At 39.6% G+C, this 19,241-nt stretch overlaps 1 protein-coding gene and 1 long non-coding RNA gene across 5 annotated transcripts in view; one reads left to right on the forward strand and one right to left on the reverse strand.

Moving 5' to 3' along the window:
- KCNQ5 (potassium voltage-gated channel subfamily Q member 5) overlaps positions 1-19,235 on the reverse strand; it is a 281,577-nt gene extending 262,342 nt beyond the window's left edge. For all 3 annotated transcript variants that reach the window (XM_041410573.1, XM_041410572.1, XM_041410571.1), the window contains exon 1: positions 18,800-19,235. In XM_041410573.1, the coding sequence (XP_041266507.1) occupies positions 18,800-19,155 (356 nt within the window). In that variant the 5' untranslated portion in view covers positions 19,156-19,235. The remainder of the gene's footprint in view (positions 1-18,799) is intronic.
- On the forward strand, positions 2,306-11,562 carry LOC121339082. 2 transcript variants are annotated; one of them, XR_005953135.1, is made up of 4 exons: positions 2,306-2,462; positions 4,284-4,387; positions 4,750-4,798; positions 9,496-11,562. It is a non-coding gene; the product is annotated as an uncharacterized LOC121339082 (long non-coding RNA). The 2 variants fall into 2 exon arrangements; XR_005953134.1 differs by having other exon boundaries at positions 4,750-11,562.
- Positions 19,236-19,241: the final 6 nt, after the last annotated feature.

Below are 19,241 nucleotides of genomic sequence, written 5' to 3' on the forward strand. Positions count from 1 at the left end.
ATGCAGCCAGTCACTTGTGGTGCAAGTTAGACCTCAGTGATGTGGAAACAGGAAAGCCCACATCATTTCACCTCAAGATCAGGAGCTGCTACTTTAATAACACGTTTATACACACATACACACATAATTATATACAGAAAAGTCCCCCCAAAAGTGGGCCTGCAATTTGTGGGAACTCATTCACTTGATGGTGCTTCTGTATGCATTCAGCATGAGGAATAACCCAGCACACACATGAAATAACAGCTAAACATGCTCACGTTTAGCTGGCGCACCTATCCAGGGTATGGCTGCTGGGTCAAAAGGAAAACAGCACAGAAAGGAAGGGAATGCTTAAAGCATGGGAGAAATGTCAACATTTTGAAAGCTACAGAGCAAGGGATAAATGTTCATTCACATCAATGTTAGTTTTCAAAACTATGATTCAGGGGTTTTACAATGATATTTTAATAAAAATTATCTCCCAAATTTTTAAAAATAAACAAAAAAATGCCCCAGCAATTTCCCCAAATTTCAGTTTTGGCTTTATTTTTCTACTCTGTGAGTCTCCAATGTCACTTCATTTTGCTTCTGTTAGAAACTTAAGATGTTGTCTATGTTATTTTCTTGATTAGGGAATGCATTTACTGTTATTATCTGCCTAACTGGATTATAAAATGCATTTTAAATAAAAGAAAGTGAATCATCTAGTCAAGTATTTAACATAATTTTGTAATATGCATATATTAAATTGAGTCTTTTTAATTTTAAGGTTAGGTTTTTACAGAAAAAAGAAATGACATGCAAAGGGTTTTTAATAGGGGAAACAAACAAGACACAACAAGATCCTCTATTAAAAAAAAAATAAAAAATTAAGATGAACAGGGAAAAGACCCAACTAACTGCAACTGTGAAACATAGTGACCCAAACCTAGCATTCACATCACTACAGACTAGAGTGCCTACCCAGATTTGAAGTGATTACCATAACAGCAGCAGCTTATGAGCACCAAAAAGCAAGCCGGGTTTCACACAGCCACACCCTGACAGACATTTGCTGGTACTACCCAGAAAGAACCATGCCTGCACTCAGCCAGGGGTAGCTGATATGGGGCATCACCTGCCAAGCAAAGCCAATAAAACTGGGGAAGATCTCCAAAAACAAATCTAAAGAAGAAAATTAGATTCTGGGTTTCTTTTAAAAAGTGCATAATAAATGTTTTTTTTCCTTAGATCTTTAAATTCTACACACTTCTCTCAGGAGGAAATATTGTCAATAAATGGATGAATGTGATTTTGTGCTCTGGGCATTGATAGATTTCTTGTATTTCAAAGAAACCAATACTATACACTGTGGCATTTAATTTCTCCCTAAATTACTACCCCTATGGATTTTACTCCCTTATTTACACACAAGCAATTAAGCACTTAATATGATGCAGTTCAAACTTATTTCTTCAATAGAACCTTTGTCTTCAAAAGTACAGAAACCTTTCTTGGATACTTTTCAAGTATCCAAGTATCAATTACAAACTGCTTTCCTCTCCTAGTGACAAATTCAAACCCAATTTTTAGGAGTTAAAAATTAGCAGCAGTGAATAATGCCTGGTAGAAGCTGCTGGTTTCAGTCCTGTTTTCAATTGGCACCGTGCACCCAACTGCAGTACCAGTAATTAACACAATTTTTAGCAGGCTGGTCATGGAAACCAGACTACATAAGCTACAGAAACAAAACTCACTTTCAACATCAATGTCCTGGGACAAGGTTACAGAAAACAGAAATTTTGGGAATTTAATGACCATGTTGGTTCTACATAAATGCTCCAAGGTTATACAGGACACTGACATTTCCAGGAATGTCCATCTGGCATATTTCATATGTATCAAAGTTATAATTACTAAAACAAAAAAAAAAAAAAAAAAAAAAAAAAAAAAAAAAAAAAAAAAAGAATTCAAAAAGAAAACAGGAAGAAAAAAAAAGCAGCAGAAGCTCATAATTATGAAGCTCATCAGAGCAAATACAATCATAATTCAAAGTTAAATGGCACTAATTTTTTTCCAAACAATTTTTAAACCCTCCCTTGTATTTCTGCATTTTGTGTGCCTGGAAAGTTGCACAAAACATGTTGCTTCAGGGCTGCACCTAATTATATTGGGCATCCAGAAATAGGTGCATCTGACTCAGAATTTCTGCATGCTTTGCCAACCAATCAAACCATAAGAAATGCAAACTATGCTTAAATTAAGCAATAAAACACTGCAAGTTGCAAGTTGTAACGTATTAGCATACACCACACTGCAAGGTGGTGTATGCTAATACACCACCTTGCAGGAAGAACTCCACAACAGGAAACAGCTTCAAAGTATATTTGTACCCAGTACTGCTGAGAGTACCTTCACAACGCTGACTTTACACAACTTGAGTCACACGACCAACTATTCCACACTGAATATTACAGAACAGGACTAAACATCAAATGAGGGTAAGTGCTCTAAAGCAGTGATACCTTTAATTACCTTTTTAAACCTTTACAAATGCAAGGGTTTTTCATTTGATGATCATACCTCTCTGTAGACAATCTTCCAGACAGATTTAATTTCTTTAGTGACAAACATAGAACTGTTAACAAAACCAGACTTAAGTAGCAGATCATGCTGAGAACTTGTCATTTTACCTTATGGTAAAATTATGAGATCAGGCACTGCATTTTGCAGTGGTCCAGGGCAGGTGGGCAATGGGCCAAAGAGATGACAAAAAAACCCCATGCTTGTCTGGGACTGCACTCAGAAACATCTCGAAGACAGCAGGTGCAGCTGAGCTGTTTTATTTTACTCTTTCACAATACTATGCAGGCAAGTTATGTAAATCAACTGCACCAAATATGGTCCCAGAGATTTCAAAAGAAAATGTATTTCATCATGAGAATGTTACAGTATTTATTTTCATGCCTCAAGGGTGTTATTAATAATTAGCAATTTACACAAAGTTGCTAGAAAATGCACAAAACAAACCAATAGATTAATCCTCAGATATTTTCAACTTAAAAGCTAAAAGTCAATGCTAACCATTAGGGAATGGTCTGAGAACTATAAAGCAATTACAGTCATTGATAACCACTGCATTCACAGGCAACGACATCAGCAATTAAAGAGAGACCAGTGTGTGATCCATGCCAATTTTGAGAACTTTCCACCAACAGCTGCTGTTCCACAGCAGTCTAGTCATTTGACTAAATTGTAAGGTCATTTTCTAAATGGGAAGTGTTAAGTCTTAAGTTGGAGTTGCAAGGAGTTCTCTTAGTTGACAGCTATGTGCCAAGCAATGTGGCAATCAATTCCAAGCAACAGGACAACTTAACATCAACAGCATTATATTAATACACATGGATTTTTAGATTGATACTATAAAGAGCAGCCTTCATCTGTGTTCATTATGGAGCAAACTCTGCTATTAAACACTGCTTTGCACAAAGGCTGCAAACATAATATGCAATCAGTTATCAAACTAAAATACATTTAAGAGCTATTTGAACAATTGAAGTATTTTCTATTAATTTTACATTAGATCTCCATGCCTGCAAAAGAACAATCATTTTCAGAAATGAATAAAACTGTATGTAACAAAATAGGTTATTTTGTACCATATAATTTTCCAAACTCTATGGTTACTTTTGTAGCAGTATTTCAATGGCTACTTTTCAAGACAAAGTATTTTGCCACTTACAGTATCTGTTACTCATGGCAGATGATTAAAGTAAAAATGTAAAAACACTGTCTGCAGCATACTGTGATACATTGCAGCTGCAGGTGATTTACCATATAATACAACACTGCACAAGTAGTCACTCCTGAGGAATGAGATGACATAGGGCTGATAGAAACCTGCACAATTTAAAAAAAATTACACAGCACTCTTCCAAAATTCAAGAATAACAAGACAAACCATCCGATTACTTTGCAGGCATTTTGCTTGAGTAAGAGCTTCTGGATTGAGCCTGGAATTAACGGCTAGTAAACAGCTTTAGGATTTGGCCTGCCGTTTGTACCTGCTAAAGTCTTCTTTATCCAAAAGTACTAGAGTTTACTCAACAAAATATAAATCATGTTCTCTGCTTTCATTAATGTAGACAGCACTGTACGTCAGCACTTTTATATACACATATATATATTTATAAATAACTACATGCTTGAATGCATCAGAGAGTTTTGAAAGCCAAAAGAGCGTGAGGTAAGTGCCAGGATGGTGCTGAAATTTCAAAGGAAATAAACTATGGTGCTAAAAGCTGTGCTCTTTTCACCCTCAGCAACGTCCACGGGGTCCTGTTACAAATGTGACCACTAGTAAGCCTTTAGGTTCCAGTTCCTTCGTCCTCTGAGGGACAACCTGAGTTAATGAGAGAGCACAAAGGTAAGAAAAGATCATTAGTCCCTTAGGAAATCAACTGGGCACAAGCAAAAGAAGAAGAAAAAAAAAAAAAAAGACTGGCAGAGTAGCTAGAAAGCCACTCAAATTGAAGTCTTATGTCTTAATTTTGAGTGGTATATTAGAAAACACCTATATACTCAAAAAAGAAAAATAATCTTTTTTTCACCTTTCCATTGGAAAAAGAATTTAGAAACACTTCAGACTCAAAAGCTTGATATGACTCTCCATATGAAAACAAAAAAAAAATCCAGTGGGTTATGTTAGGGTTTTTTTTTTGGCTTTTTTGTTTGTTTGTTTGTGTTTTGGGTTTTTTTTGTGATTTCAGTTTTCTTTTTTCCCCTCAGGATACAAGAGCTGGCAGACTTACTTGCTATGTCTTTGGGGAATACAAAGGTTTGTTTTAATGAACATGTATTGAATGATTCAATGCTGAACTGAAACAGTAAGCACAGTGAACTCAGCCTATCTAGACACCTACCTGCCTTGATATATATATCAATTTTAAACACCTGTCATCCAGAGGTTAGTTTGTAAGAGAGAAAAACTATTTAAGACACTTAGTTGCAAAGATCTGGATTGCTGTTTCATCCAAGGTCATAAGCAAAAATACTCTTTTTCACTCCTGTTTTTGAAGAATTTGGGCATAATTTACACACAGTTTTAGAGGTCTGGTAGAATGTCCCAGAAGACACAGTGATGATATCACAGCAATATGATCACTTGAAATAATTAAACTATCTCAAGAGCATTAAGTCCATCCTCATTCCATACTAGAGAATGCAAAAGTATACAGATGTAGAAGTGTGGTTTGGGAGAAGCAGCTTCCTAAAAACATACCTGAAAATGAACAAACTACTCCAATTCATGTGTACCTTTCTCAGAGATTGTCAAGCCCTAGGATTTTTACAGCAACCTGTTTGAAAGAACCCACGTGACTGATTTCAGTATGTTATACCCTGTTATTGACTGTTTTCCACATATTCTTACCAATCTCTACCAGCAACTTAATTTTGCAGTTGTTTCAGCTCCCAACCTCACAGAAAATTGTAAAGTTAGGTGTATCTTTAGCACTATTAATTCATCTGCATCCTACTTTCCCTGCCACATGTGAGAAGCTGTGTTGCCATTCTGCTTGCTCTTCCACCAGTCATCCATTTCTCTAATTTTGTACCTTCAGACAAAGACAAATAACACAGGAAGGAGACTCTCATCAACTATGTGATAATTAATCTTCATAAAATTGTTAAACAATGAAATTCCTAGCTCATGCAACAGTTCAGCATCTGCCAAAATAAGTGTCACTTTCAAAAAGTGATGGGAAAATAACATATCATAGGCTTAGTTACAGTTTTACTGAGGTTGGGTTTAGTTGCAGTAAGTAATGCTAGTCTACTGTCAAGGAGTTTATTGGCATACACATGCTGCTGAGGGTGTCAGACCCAGCAAAAAGGAACAGTTCCATTTGTTGTTTCCTTCCACTTAATGAATCATGCAAAGCTGACTTTCTGGTTTTGTTATTCACCCATAAATGTATTTTTAGAAATTAACTAACCAGATACTTTTTACAGCTATTGAAAGTGAAGAGAAGTAACTTTCTCCCCAGGCAAGGAGGGAGCTGCTGAGGAGCAAGGGTTGTACAGCCAGAGGGATGAGCACACAGAGCACACTGCTGAGTCCAGACAGAAGGAGGTTGCAAGAACCAAAATATTAAGTTTTAATAATTTGAGCTGTGATGACAGATAGGTCATACCTTTGAGATATTAGCTCAACAGAGGTCATACTAGGAATTATAAAGGTCCATCTCAACAATGATGACTGAGTTATCACCCTGCATAAAAGACAGTGACAACTGTTGTCTGCAGTGATTTAGAAAAATGCAGAATTATTTAAATGCTCGGATTATTTCATCATGAACTTGTATATTCTGCATTTGTTACATGAAAGAAATTTGCAGATCAGTAAATTACATCCTCTAGAACTGTACCTCTATGTGCCATCATTTTCACAAGGTGTCCTAACAATTTTCCAGTGCTCTTCATTAATTACTGTTTTTAATCAAATTAACATGCTAATGATTTTTTGGAACATCTAACCAGAAATTCCCAGGGCTAGACTGCAAGACAACAATTCTATTCTCCTGCCAGAAAACAGTATGAACTGTATGTGCAGTGATTTGTTGCCACCACCTGCACACCCTCTAGAGGTAGGGAAGGCAGCCCTCAGCTGGAAATTAATCCACAGATCCATACTTGGAACAGATAACCTGCCAAGGCCACATATCCATTAAAGTATGCCTCACGTTTGAAGACAAGGCTGAAAGACAGAACTTTATTACTGAGCCTTCTCAAAATACTGACTAGAGCAGATACCCTGTGGGGTCATAAGGCATGACTGGGATACACGCTGCCCTGTGATGAAGGCAGTCACTGGTTCACTGCAGCTAAATATAGACTGGGAGATGAATGGGCCTCTCTAATATACTGATCCCATTTCCAAAACCAAAATACACTTCAGATCTCTTGGTCAGTCAAGAGATCTCTCTTCTGCAAATTCCTTCCAAATCTTTATAACTGTTCACATTTTCAGCCAGGATAATTTGCATTGAAATCTTCCTTCATAGAGATTTTATACTTAAGACAGAGAAGAATACAATTTTGTCATGGATTCATAAGCTTGAAAAACACCATCAAAATTTCATAAAATCATATTTCTTAAATAAATGAGTTCTCTGCTAGTAAATGTTATCACTCAGGTAGAGATCATATATGAATTGTCACTGTTTTATCTTAACATACCTGAGTTCTCAGTCACTATCCATTACAGTATTTAACTCCTAAAGTTTGTGATACAGGCAAGCTAAAAAAATGCCATGAACTTTCATTGTGGTGAGATAATTTACAGATATGGACATATGAAAAATCCTGGAGAGCAGGATCATACAAAGGATTTTTCCAAGTAAATACTTTCCTGCTGACACTTACTGGTGTGATATTGTGCTCAGTTCAGTACAGTTACTTCAGTTCCAGCTTTCCCATTCATGAACATCAGCAATAACAACATTTAATCTAATATTAATATACTTTTAGATGCCTTTTATATTTCCTGTGTATTATTAACTCAGTTATGGTTTCAAGGAAAAATTCCCTGGACAAGAGTAAGACTGACTGAATCCCCTTCTGCAGAAAAAGTCCCTGAGGACTGCATTTCTCACCGAGTTTCTGAATTCCAGAGGGTATTTCAGATGCATCTCCCCAGGTTTTCCTCCAAGTGTAGATACAGCCATGCTGGAGGTCAGACACAGGACTGCATCTTGCTGTCCAGCTGCAGCCCTTCCCATGAAATGACCTGTAAGAGCAGCTAAAAAGTGACCTCAGCTCCAGCAAAGAGTGGACCCAAATGGGAATAAACCAGCTGAGGCTCAGCTTCAGCAAGATTTACATGAATATTTACCAAAGGAAAAGCAATCAGGAACACAATCAGGTGGTGAGCAAAACTTTCATGTCATGATATTTCCTCAGATCTGCATACAGGGTCAAGACCTCGATGGAAGAAAAATGTAAAGGTCAATACTATGTTTTATTTACATATAAATCCAGTAAATTGACTCATACTATCTCTTCAGCTTTCTCGCTACAGAAAACAGGTAGGAAGGGGAGGGGGGGGATGAATATTAAAAATATATTATTAATAGAAGACAAGCACATTTCTAACCTGAAAGTAATATATAGTATCAGTCAAGTGCTGTTACAGTCAAATAGACATTCATAAATTCTCCCTTCCCTCAATGATTGTGTTCCCACCTAGATAACTTCTTCTGCCTCTGCAGTGCCACAAATGCTCTCACCATAACTCTCCTCATGTAATATCTCAAACAGCAAAATCTCATGCAGAGTGTCCACATATAACATGGGAGCATTGAAGATTTCAGATTAGTCCTTCCTCTCTCCATGGGAGAATTTCTCAAGTAAAACTTAGGAAGCTTTATAAAATCTCTGTAATTCAGAGGAGTTTTTGCCATCATTCATGAAGGAAAGATTATCAATGTTGAGTTTGATGGCTTCTAGTAATTACTCTGTAAATACCTAAATCTATTAATAACACCACTAAAACTAATGTCCACAAGAATTTTCAGGACGAAAGTCAAAATTCCTTCCAAGAGTATTTGTAACTCAGGACCATCATCTGTCTCATTGTAGCCAACAATAATCTCTCAACTCCAACACCCCACCCAGCAAACAAATTATTTTGCAAAGAAAAATCACAAGTTTAGTCAGCAGTCAGTGTGACCTTTCAGGAAGGATAACTCCCTTCCAGACAGTACCTCCATCCACTAAATGAAATCTCTATTTTCCAAGCTTAAGGGGAAAGAAATACGTCTGTTTGAGCAAATTGTATTATATAAAAATTTACAATGCCCTCAGATATTAGCAAAGCTGTTTGTCTTTTGCTCTAAATTCTGCTTCATCTTCAGTCTGCAGATGTGGTTGGGACATATCAAAGAGAGAAACATGCACACATTCATCAACCAAAAGCTGAATAAGTCACTTGAGGGCATGCACACTTACTGTAACTAACTATAGCTGCACCTGAAGTGTAATGGAACCTCCTTGAAGAAGAAGCATTATATTAACATTCCTAGTAAGTGTGGCCAAAGGCATGAGAAAGGCCTGTTGAAGTGAGGTGGGGGCTGGTATCTCCTTCCAAGTAACAAGCAATAGGGCAAGAGGAAGCGGCCTCAAGATGTGCCAGGGGAGGTTTAGATTTGATGTTAGGAAAAATTTCTTCACAGAAAGGACTGTCAAGCATTGGAGCAGGCTGCTCAGGGAAGTTATTCACTTCCTATCCCTATAGGCATTTAAAAGAACTGTGGTAGACACAGAACTCAGGGATGTGGTTCACTGGTGGATTTAGCAGTGTTAGATTTACAATTGGACTCTATGATCTTAAACACCTTTCCCAACCTGAATGAGTCTGTGATTTGATGCTCCTAAATTCTCAGAACTACATTCAGAAAAGTCTGAAGGACAGGTCTAGGAAAAACCCTCCCACTGCCAGCATAAGCTCTTCCTTTTTCGCTACCTGTTGCACAGATACCTGCAAGCAGCTCGTTCCCACACGGGTTTACATTTCCTGCCATCTATACAGATCCTTCTGCACAGAGCTGCAAACACCAAGACTGTGCTCCTTCCTGTGGCAATGATTCTTCTGGTACATGTGAATAAACCTGACTCTACAGATAGATATCAACTGCAGACAGATGTAAACAGAAAAAGAGACTTCTTTCCTCCTAATGAATTTAGAGACTTCTTCTGACCTCAGTCAGCATAACTTTCTTGGATGTAAAAGAGTTTTTCAAGCTGATGAATTCACTGTGTGATTTTTCTGGAAATCTCATTTTCTCTGGTGCTGATGGGAAGAGGACATCACCTGCTTACCAGCCTGGCAGTAGTCTGGATATCACACCAGCCTCATCAAGCCAGCTTCAACTGATCCATCACCTTCATCTCTCCTGTGACAGGGCAGTTCCACTGTTAAAAAGATGCACTTACAGAGACTTTTCTCACAGAGAGAGTGGCTACATTTTCAAACTCACTGCCAAGGATCAGTGGCCCTCCATCTCCATCACTCACAGAAACACATCCAAAGTTTTCATCTTAATTTTCCCACAAAAGACCCTCTTAGGTACGTCAGGACTCTCACCCATAGTCAGAAAGGCACAGCAGTAAGTTTTAAGTGCACTCCTGTCACGAGAGCTTCAAGGGGAAAGATTTGTGCATTTACTTCTAGATACCTCAGTTATGGATGAGCTTAGGCCACATAAAGGAATTAAATGTAATGCCCTAGGAGAAGTTAGATGCTGTTTCTGACTGAATGACTTCAAGAGTGTGTGCAAGTGTTCTAATATACGAGAAAAGTGAAATAGGAAGTATCTGAATGTGTTCAGTAGCATTTTTTTTCTCAAAGCATAAAGTTTTTATTCTCTTGGTTTGACCATATTTGACTTCTGACACCAGCCTGTTCCTTCTATATGATATCAGGTATGACTGCAATAAAAGAATTAAAATTCTACAGAAATCTCCAAAGGCATTAATATGTTTGCTTGGTCAAACTATGGAGTCTCAAAGCAAGAAGGAAGCCAAGACAAACGGAATATATTGCTTAAATCAAGATGTGGGCAGGTACTGAACTTCCTTTCTTCATTATTTCTAATCAGTTTAAGAGCATGATTCATTTGTTAAACTTCATTCTGTACAAGTGGGGAGAAAAAAAAGTGAATTACCCATTGAATGCACAATTGAATAATGAAAGGAAGCTGCAGGTACTTCATGCTTTTGAAAATTATTCACTCTTCAAGAAAATGCGTAGAGACATATTTATGTCCATCTCTGTTAAGGAAAACACACACATTTATGTCTGAAGATTTTCTTGGATGAAGTCCAAAGAAAAAATTTCTGATAGACCTGGCTGGAGGACTGTGCTCACCTCTGCATCACTAGACCAGACTATATATATTAAGAAATAATCACATAGTCTTTCAAGCAGAAGACACTGTCTGAGACTACACTTCAGTGCCCCAAATGATGAACGTTTTGCTGAGCTTCCTGTAACGCAATTACACTGCAGCTCAGATAGCTATCACAAGATAAACCTAATACTCAACAGAAAATTGAAAATATTTCTTGATTAGGTGCAACTGACCTATAAGACAGACTTTGAACTTTTAATTAATATCTTTAAAGGAAGGAGGGTTTTGCACATGAAAGGGCAACTCCTTAAAATTATTTTGCAATTGATAAACTGAGCAGTTCAAGAATTTTCTACCTTAAATGACCTGTGGTGGCAATCACTTGGGTAATCTACATCTGCTGTCTTATAGGAAGTCTGCAAAAACCAACCTACAAAAAGAAATAAAAAATCTTGCAGAGAAAACAAGGAGAAAAAACAATTGCAAGTTCCCCCAAATTCAGTATATTTTATATAAGACATGTTTACAAGTGACTCTTGATGCACAAGCATTAACTTAAAAAGCCAAGAATGCATGCTCTATTATGTTAATGTTTTGAGAAATGGTATGGGTGTTAATGTTAATGAGAAAAAGCAATATTTATTGTGAAATAAAAACATCTGCCTCATTAGGAATAACAGAGTAAATTACATCTACTATGTATACATGTTAAAGATTTTTGTTAGATAGTATTATTCATGCTTTCTACTTCATCTTTTCTACCTAAGAGCAGAAGACTCTATTTTGCTTCAGTTAAAATCTGAAATGTGCTTCAGTTGCAAATTTCATTAATTTTCACCACTCATATTAATGAAAATATGGGCCATATAAGAATGGTAAACACTTGAAAACTAAGTTTTACCTCTGAATTATTAAGAAATAACTACCTTACCATAGTGAGATTTATTTGCACTGCCAGTAGTTTACGTTGCCTAGGAATAAAGGGTTTTCCTTGTATAGATCTTCTCCATAAAAAGATTAACAAATTAACAAACTATGTGCTTTTCCTTTCCACTGAAACAATTATGAAAAATTTAATTGCATTTTTATGAGTATTGTTAAGTATATTAATTATGCTTATTATCATGAATAGGGAAATCACTATTATTAATTGAATAATTTTTGGTATTCTATTTGATGCTACAATTATCTGAAGTTATTGTGACATACTAGTTCAATTGTACTTTCATTCAATTCAGGAAACTTAATTAAGTTACAATCAACAGTAAAACAGGGTGAACAGCTATTAAAAATATAGTCAAACTTGGAGCATGCAAAGATCATCAAGTCTGAATAGATATCATGACCTATTTTTGATTTAAAAAGTTGAACAACAGAGAAACTTTAAAAAGTGTCCAGCAAAGAAAGGAGTCTAGATCATTAAGATATTGTTCAGGAGCTACTTTGAAAACCTGTCACATAAGTACTCTCTCACAGACAATTAAAATCTTTATAAATTCTTCCTATAATTCACTAAAATCACTTCTCCTTTGAGAACACATATTTAATGCCTACTAGAAATTCATATACCATCCCTTAGAATAAAATCTGTAATTTTGGGCAGGTTCTTTCATCACATGAGACCATGGAAAGTTTCCCAAGAGTCCCCACATCACACAAGACATTCAATAAAAAAGACAAGAAATGCCTCTTCAGAGACACACAAAGAAAAACAGATCTGAGATAAGAGTCTCATCCCCACATATAATGCTCATTGCATGGGTTTTGTGAAAGGAGAAAAAATTACAGCAAAAAGATAATTATAAAAAAACACTCTTTACTCATGTCTTGCTTTAAGAGGAGGAAGATTCTGCTTTCAAAGGTTGTAGATTAATTTGAAGCTCCAATACTAACCTACTATCCACCTTCCTAAACACAGTTCCTAATCTCATTTAAGAAATAAACCTTATGACAAATAGAAGAAAGAGCACATGCATGAACTTTCCCTGATCCATTTCTTGGTGACTTTTCTCAAAGCAAGCCTTCTGCAGTCTTCTTTACAGAAAGCTGTGGATCTATTTTGATTTTTATAGAAAATTAGTCACTTCCCCTGGATCACCATTCTTGAGTCAGAAAGGAAGGCCAGTACAAATGAGAAAATTTAGTAGATCAAGCCTCAAAAAATAAATGTAAACCAGGTTTTTACTAAGGTAGGCATAAACATTCCTGATACTTATCTACTGAAAATCCTGAGGTGGAAAATAACTCTCCAGCAAGAATAAGAACAAAAACAACCACCACAACAACAAAAAAATAAAAACCCACTTCGCCCCAAAAAAGAACAACCAAAAAAAAAAAGCCAAACCAACAAAAACCAAGCAAAATATAGAAGTTAGATGTTATTTAGTGCCCATGACAGGATTCCAGGAGAGGTCTGCTATCCATGAACAACACCAGGAAAGAGGAGGAATGAAGCATACATGAGCATTTAATCTTTTCTACCAATCACAAAGAATCACAAAGGTTTTAAAGATTGTGTCATCTCCACTGCTCTGGTCAGTACACAACGACTGAGATAGAACAAGAAAATTCCAGACGTGACCATAAACACCTACAAGCACAGCTAAGGAAAAGGCAGACATCTGCACCTGGTGCAGAACAATCCCATGTATCCATTCAGGCTGGGAACCCACTGTTTGGGTTGCAGGCCCAGCAAAAAGGGTGTTTCTGTGGACACAGCACATTGAGCAAGCCAACAGCATGCTTTTATCAGAAATAAGGCAAGCAGCAAGCAACTACACCAGAAGACTGGGACTGGCAGGCTGAAAAGGTTTTCTTCTCTACTCAGGATAGCCTCACACACTAGGGCAGTCAGTTGTGAATCTTCCCAGCTGAACAGGGATGTGAAGAAGAGGAGATACTGGAGGGCAACCATGATACTCAGGAGCCTTGAGCTTTTGTCTTGGAGCAGTTGATGGAGCTGATCATGTTTGGTCTGACAGAAGGGTGATCTAACAGGTGACCCAGTAGCAGCCTACATTTACTTGAAGGTAAATCACAATGATGAAGAAGCCAAAATCTTCTCAGCAGTGACAGAACATATATAAAAGGACAATGACCATAAATTGCCACTTGGGAGGTTCAGGATGGCTCTTCCATTCTTCCCTCCCCATGTCAACCCCCCCTCTTTTTTCAGCAGGCAGGTGTTGCAGATCTGCAGGTTATTCAGTAAGGTGGGGTGACCTTCAACCAGGGAAATTTAGGACCTGTCTAGACAAAGCCATCTCACACGACTGGGAAGAGTGTATCTCCCAGCTGGACTGGGTAACTTCCTAAGATTCCTTCAAAACAATGTGTAGGTGAGAAACATGCACATGTATAGAGTCACAGACTGCTTCAAATGCAGCAAATCACTGCAGATTTATACTGAAGGGCATCTAAATGTCCACTTTAATTCGTTGTACCTGAAAGAAAGTGCCTACAAAGGTTTGTGTGCTATAATTACAGAGTTTTAAATTTGTATCTCCTCAGTACCCAATAAGACTTGATTTGCTACATATTTATGTTGTCATCACTGTTATTTGTTAATTGTAAATATCATGTTGTTATTTGTTTCTACAAACATATAGAAATATATTGTTACCCTAACCGCACCAGATCCTGACTCTGAAATGATGCCTGAAAAGATGAAAGCTGTGGAGTTACCCATAAAGCACCTGGAGCTAGTTCATTAGTTGCCAGAAGCTGGAAAAAAGAAAGAGATAAAATAATTTCTCCTACTTTCAATAGCATGAGAACAAGCAAGTCCTTTGGGTGTTGCACACGACTGGTTTTCTAATCAGAATATGGAACCTCCATTATTATACCAAGGGCATGGTGTGATGCAGCTCTGTTAGTTCACATGCAAAGACCTGATGTTCAATACTATCCTGGTCATTACTGAGCTACATCCTTTCCAGCAGATCTAGAAGGCTAAAATAGCTAGTTAAATCTTTGATGGCAGCATTACATTTTTTCCAGAAATAATTTTTCAGTCTTTTTCCATCAATAACGCAAAAGACAAGAATAATACCATACAGGCTCTTGCAATTCAGCTAACGCTGCATCTTTTCTTCTGCAGTGGCCAATGGGGGATGTCCATGAAAACCTATCAATACAGGCCATACAAAGTGCTACTGCCCTTGTGCACACATCCAGAGGTGTGATTTGGAATTCAGAAGCTTTCAGAGCAAAAGTTGGTAGCTTTGTAAAGGGAAGGATATCCCCACAAAAAAATGTCAAAGACTTCTGCATGGAATACATTACAAAGAAGTCAGTAAGAAACAGAAACTTTATTATTCCTGAAATAAATCTGACATGTTAAATTAGGAAACTTATGCAACTAATTATATCCTACTAGTATAAACAGTATCAAAGAGCAGTATTTTTTTTTTCTGAACATCTCATGCCATCTCATTTTCAGAATGTCAATTAAGGACAAAAATAATACAAAGCCCTTATGATAACGGAAGATGAAACCCAGAGTTAAATTTGCAACAAATCTGGAATTCCCCTTTGATCATTCTAAGGCAATGGCTGCACATTTTTATCACACCAAACAAGCCATAATAAACTGCAACAGCAATAACAGAAAGAAATCCTGTGACATTCCAAGACAATGCTTTTGAAAAGTTACAATATCACAGCCTTTTAATGTAAGCAAACGTGTTAAATATGCACATGGCTCCATGCGTAAGTGATGTGGTGTGACATCAAGTGGTATCTGAAAAGAAGGTTTTCAAAAACTTGCAGGAAAGATCTTAAATTTTAATAGGACTTTCAGTGTAAAGAACTACTGAGGTGCACCAAAAAGGTTTCAAGAAACATGTCATTTATGGCTCTGCTCCCCAGCACAACTTTACTGAAATCAAAGGCCTTTGCTCAAGAGTAACTTCTTCCCCTAGCTGCAGAAGTTTGCAAAATAGTTGTCTTTTCTAGAATCTGGCAGGTCTGTATTAACAAATAAGCTAACCAATTGACTTCTGAATGTAGGTCACAACACTCATTCCTTAGGTGGCTGGCCTATTTTTATCTTATTTGAAAGGGCAAGAACAAAAAAGAAGAGCTAACTGGGCATACTTCTCAGCTCTGAAGTGTTTTTCCCCATGGGAGTGATACACTAAAATACCACCAATATCACCGCAGGAATGATTGCTTATTTGTAACAAATCTTCAATTCCTTAGTTCTTATTTAAAAAACAAACACACAAGTCTAAACTGCTACATCAAAGCCTTTAGAACCAAAACTCTGTAACCACCCTTGCATTACTTCAACCTGCATATCAGAGTGAGGTTTCAGGAGACCAATGATCTACTCAAAAGGTCTCACCCCAGATAGCCCATTCCTGTAACAGAAATAGTACAGAGCTAAAACGGGCTCCACTGCAGTCAAGAATAGCTTAGCAGTGGTAGAAGCAGACATCTCCTCCACGTACTTTGTAATGTCTTTGCAACTCTAAGCTACTTGTCTCAAGACTTCTTTTTTCAAATAGCTGTGGCTTTTTTGTTATGTTTTGCTTTTTAGTTCTGTAAGAAAGTCTGTTTTCCAAGATGCAACTATATTTGATCAAGTGGCTGGAAGAAAATGAGCCTGGAACACCATAAATATTATCCTATTATTCTATTATCCTGACTGTGATTAAATCAGAATTATACAAGTACATTAAAATAATTTGTAGACTGTGGCATCACTGGCAGTAAGGATGGCTGTCAAACTGAAATCCAATGAAACTTCCAATGCACCTTAAACACTATATCAGTGACAGATACTTCAAGGTAATATTATTACGAGGTGTCTTATACTACAGTAATGTTTCAAGCTCTTTCATACAGATCTGTTCAGATAAAAGATGTAATGCTGGCATTACATTTGCCAAAACTGCCATTTGCAATTAAAAATTAAAACTGGCACTCTTTCTGTGCAGGCAATTATCTAAACGCAGCTGGCAATCTTCCTTGTTTACAGCGCTGCTGTGTCATGACTACACTCTGTTTGGAAATTTACCACCTTTTTTTTTTTTTAAGGTTTAAACTTCTCAGCTGTATTTCCAACTTGAACTTTTCTGTTTTAAAGATTTTTATCACGAACTCAAACAAAAAGGTCCAAAACTATAATTTGTATATTTTGTATGGCAACTTCAGGCACTGACATAAAATTATTCCTAGTACATATTTTGGTGGTTGTTGCAACACTAATTTACATCCATCTAGGCCACAGGAAAACACCTGTAAGGACCCAGACAGCAAAATGTACCAAATACATGCCCTCCAAGAAGAGCATTTTGCATGTAAGAGTTGATTTTCAGAGTAAAACAGATATAATGGGAAGATCCTCTAAGTGGACAAAAATCCTTTTACTGAATAATATATGACATTAAGCATATTTCTACTACTTGCTATCTATAGTAATTGTCATCTACTAAAAGAATCTATACACAAACCATCTAATTAATCAGAGCACCATGTTTTTGGCACCTTTTTACTTACAACAGCTGCTATTAAAGTAAGATTTGAGGGTTCCCCTACTGCTGGGAGAGCAGCACTCTTTATGCTGTCAAACAGCTTTTGGGGAAGAGTTGCTTTTTTAGCCAAGATGCTGCATCTGCTAGCTTGATGTCCATGACTATCATGGAACAAATACAGTTACTTACAGCATATCAGTTAAACATTCTCATTCGTTTATGATGTATTTCCTACAGTCAGAAATAACAATAAATTGTATTATATCCCCAATACAGTAATGCTTAACTTCCTTCCTCTGTAATTGATCACGTTTTCATCCATAAATATGATACACTTCCACGACTCCTTGACAGACTTTGTTGCATGTTTTGCTCAGCCATCGAAAAGGATTGTGAGTAGGGCCTTTCCCCCGAATATTACCAAAACCCATAAAAACGGAGGACTGTTAATGAACTGAGGAGCATGGCTGACCCCGAGGATACTGCAAGCAGTGTAGCCACGGGTCCCCTCGCACAGGTGTCCCGGGCAAGCCTCTTGAAGTTAAACCAGCACAAGTTTCGCAGCGCGGTGACAGTACCGCTCTCCACTGAGCGATGGGACGGAACATATATTTCCGTCACGAGCTTTTTCAGGATGAGTGTGACAGGAACCGTCACTTGCTGAGATCAAAGCTCAGCAGCGGCAGGCACCGGCGGAAAAGCCGCCGGGCTGCAGCGGCTCGCTGCACCCTGCCAGCGGCAGGTGGCCGCACCTGAGGCGCAGCATCCCGCGGCGAGCACCCGCGTGGGAAGGCGCCATCACCCGCGCTCCCTGCGAGGCGGGGATCAGGCGCGCCTGGAAAACACTCTGGAGGCAGAACCCAGCGCTGCGGCTCCGCGGCGGTAACTTTTCAAACCGCGCAGCGCTCGGTGTCCGCTCGGCAGGACAGGCGCCGCGGGTACCGCTGGGACACCCACTGCCGGGAGGACCCGGCAGCTGCCGCCACCCTCGCCCCGTCTAATCTCGAGGCCGGTGTGTGGCATCAGCGGGAGCTCCGCGGAGCCTCCCCCCGCGCAAACCGGCTGCCTCGGGCGCCCGGGAGACCAGCGAGCATGTGCTCCCCGCCGTGCTCCCCGCCGGTTCTCTGCCGGCTGAACCGAGCTGTCCCCCATCACCTCCCACCTAGGGCTACCCGCGGAGAGCCGCGCCGCAGGTGGCAGAGGCTCCCGAGCCTCCGCTGACTCCTCCGGGCACTTTCAGCGCCACTCGCGGGGTACTCGTCCTCCCCGTGTCCCGGCACGGAGTGATGCCCGGGGACCGGAGGGGCAGGAGGGGAGGCACGCACCGCGCCGTGCGGCGAGGCGCTGCTCAGGACAGGTGTGGGCGGCAGCCCGTGGAACGAGCGGGAGGGGTCGGGACAGGACAGGACGCGACGGGACGGGAGGAGAGGGGAGCGGGTCGGTACTCACACGAAGGCGTGATAGACGAAGGCCCATCCGCGGGGCCGCTCCAGCACGTTGTACAGGTAGTTCTGCAGGCGGCGGTACTTGGCGTTCCTGCGGCAGCTCGGTCCGCTGCTGTAAGACAGCGGCTTCCCCAGCAGGCTCATGCGGGCGCCGTGCTTCCCGCGGCGGCCCTCCCGCAGCCCGGCGGGGGCGGCCGCGCCGCCGGTGCCCAGGAGCAGCAGGCCGTCGCCGCGGGCCGCTGAGCTCGTCAGCGCCCTGCCCCGGCCCGACTCCACATCCTTCATGCCAGCTGCCGCGCCGCTCTTCACCCAGAGCCCCGCGGAGCCGCCCTCCTCCCCGCCGCCGTGGTTGCGGGGCATGGCATCACCCCGGGCGCCGGAGCGGGCGCCGGGGCCGCGGCGGAGCAGGGCGCGGGCGGCGGCGGCCAGGCACCCCGCGGCAGCAG

Source organism: Onychostruthus taczanowskii, unplaced genomic scaffold, assembly GCF_017590055.1.
Source record: "Onychostruthus taczanowskii isolate IOZ18803 unplaced genomic scaffold, ASM1759005v1 scaffold33, whole genome shotgun sequence".
Classification (NCBI taxonomy): domain Eukaryota; kingdom Metazoa; phylum Chordata; class Aves; order Passeriformes; family Passeridae; genus Onychostruthus; species Onychostruthus taczanowskii.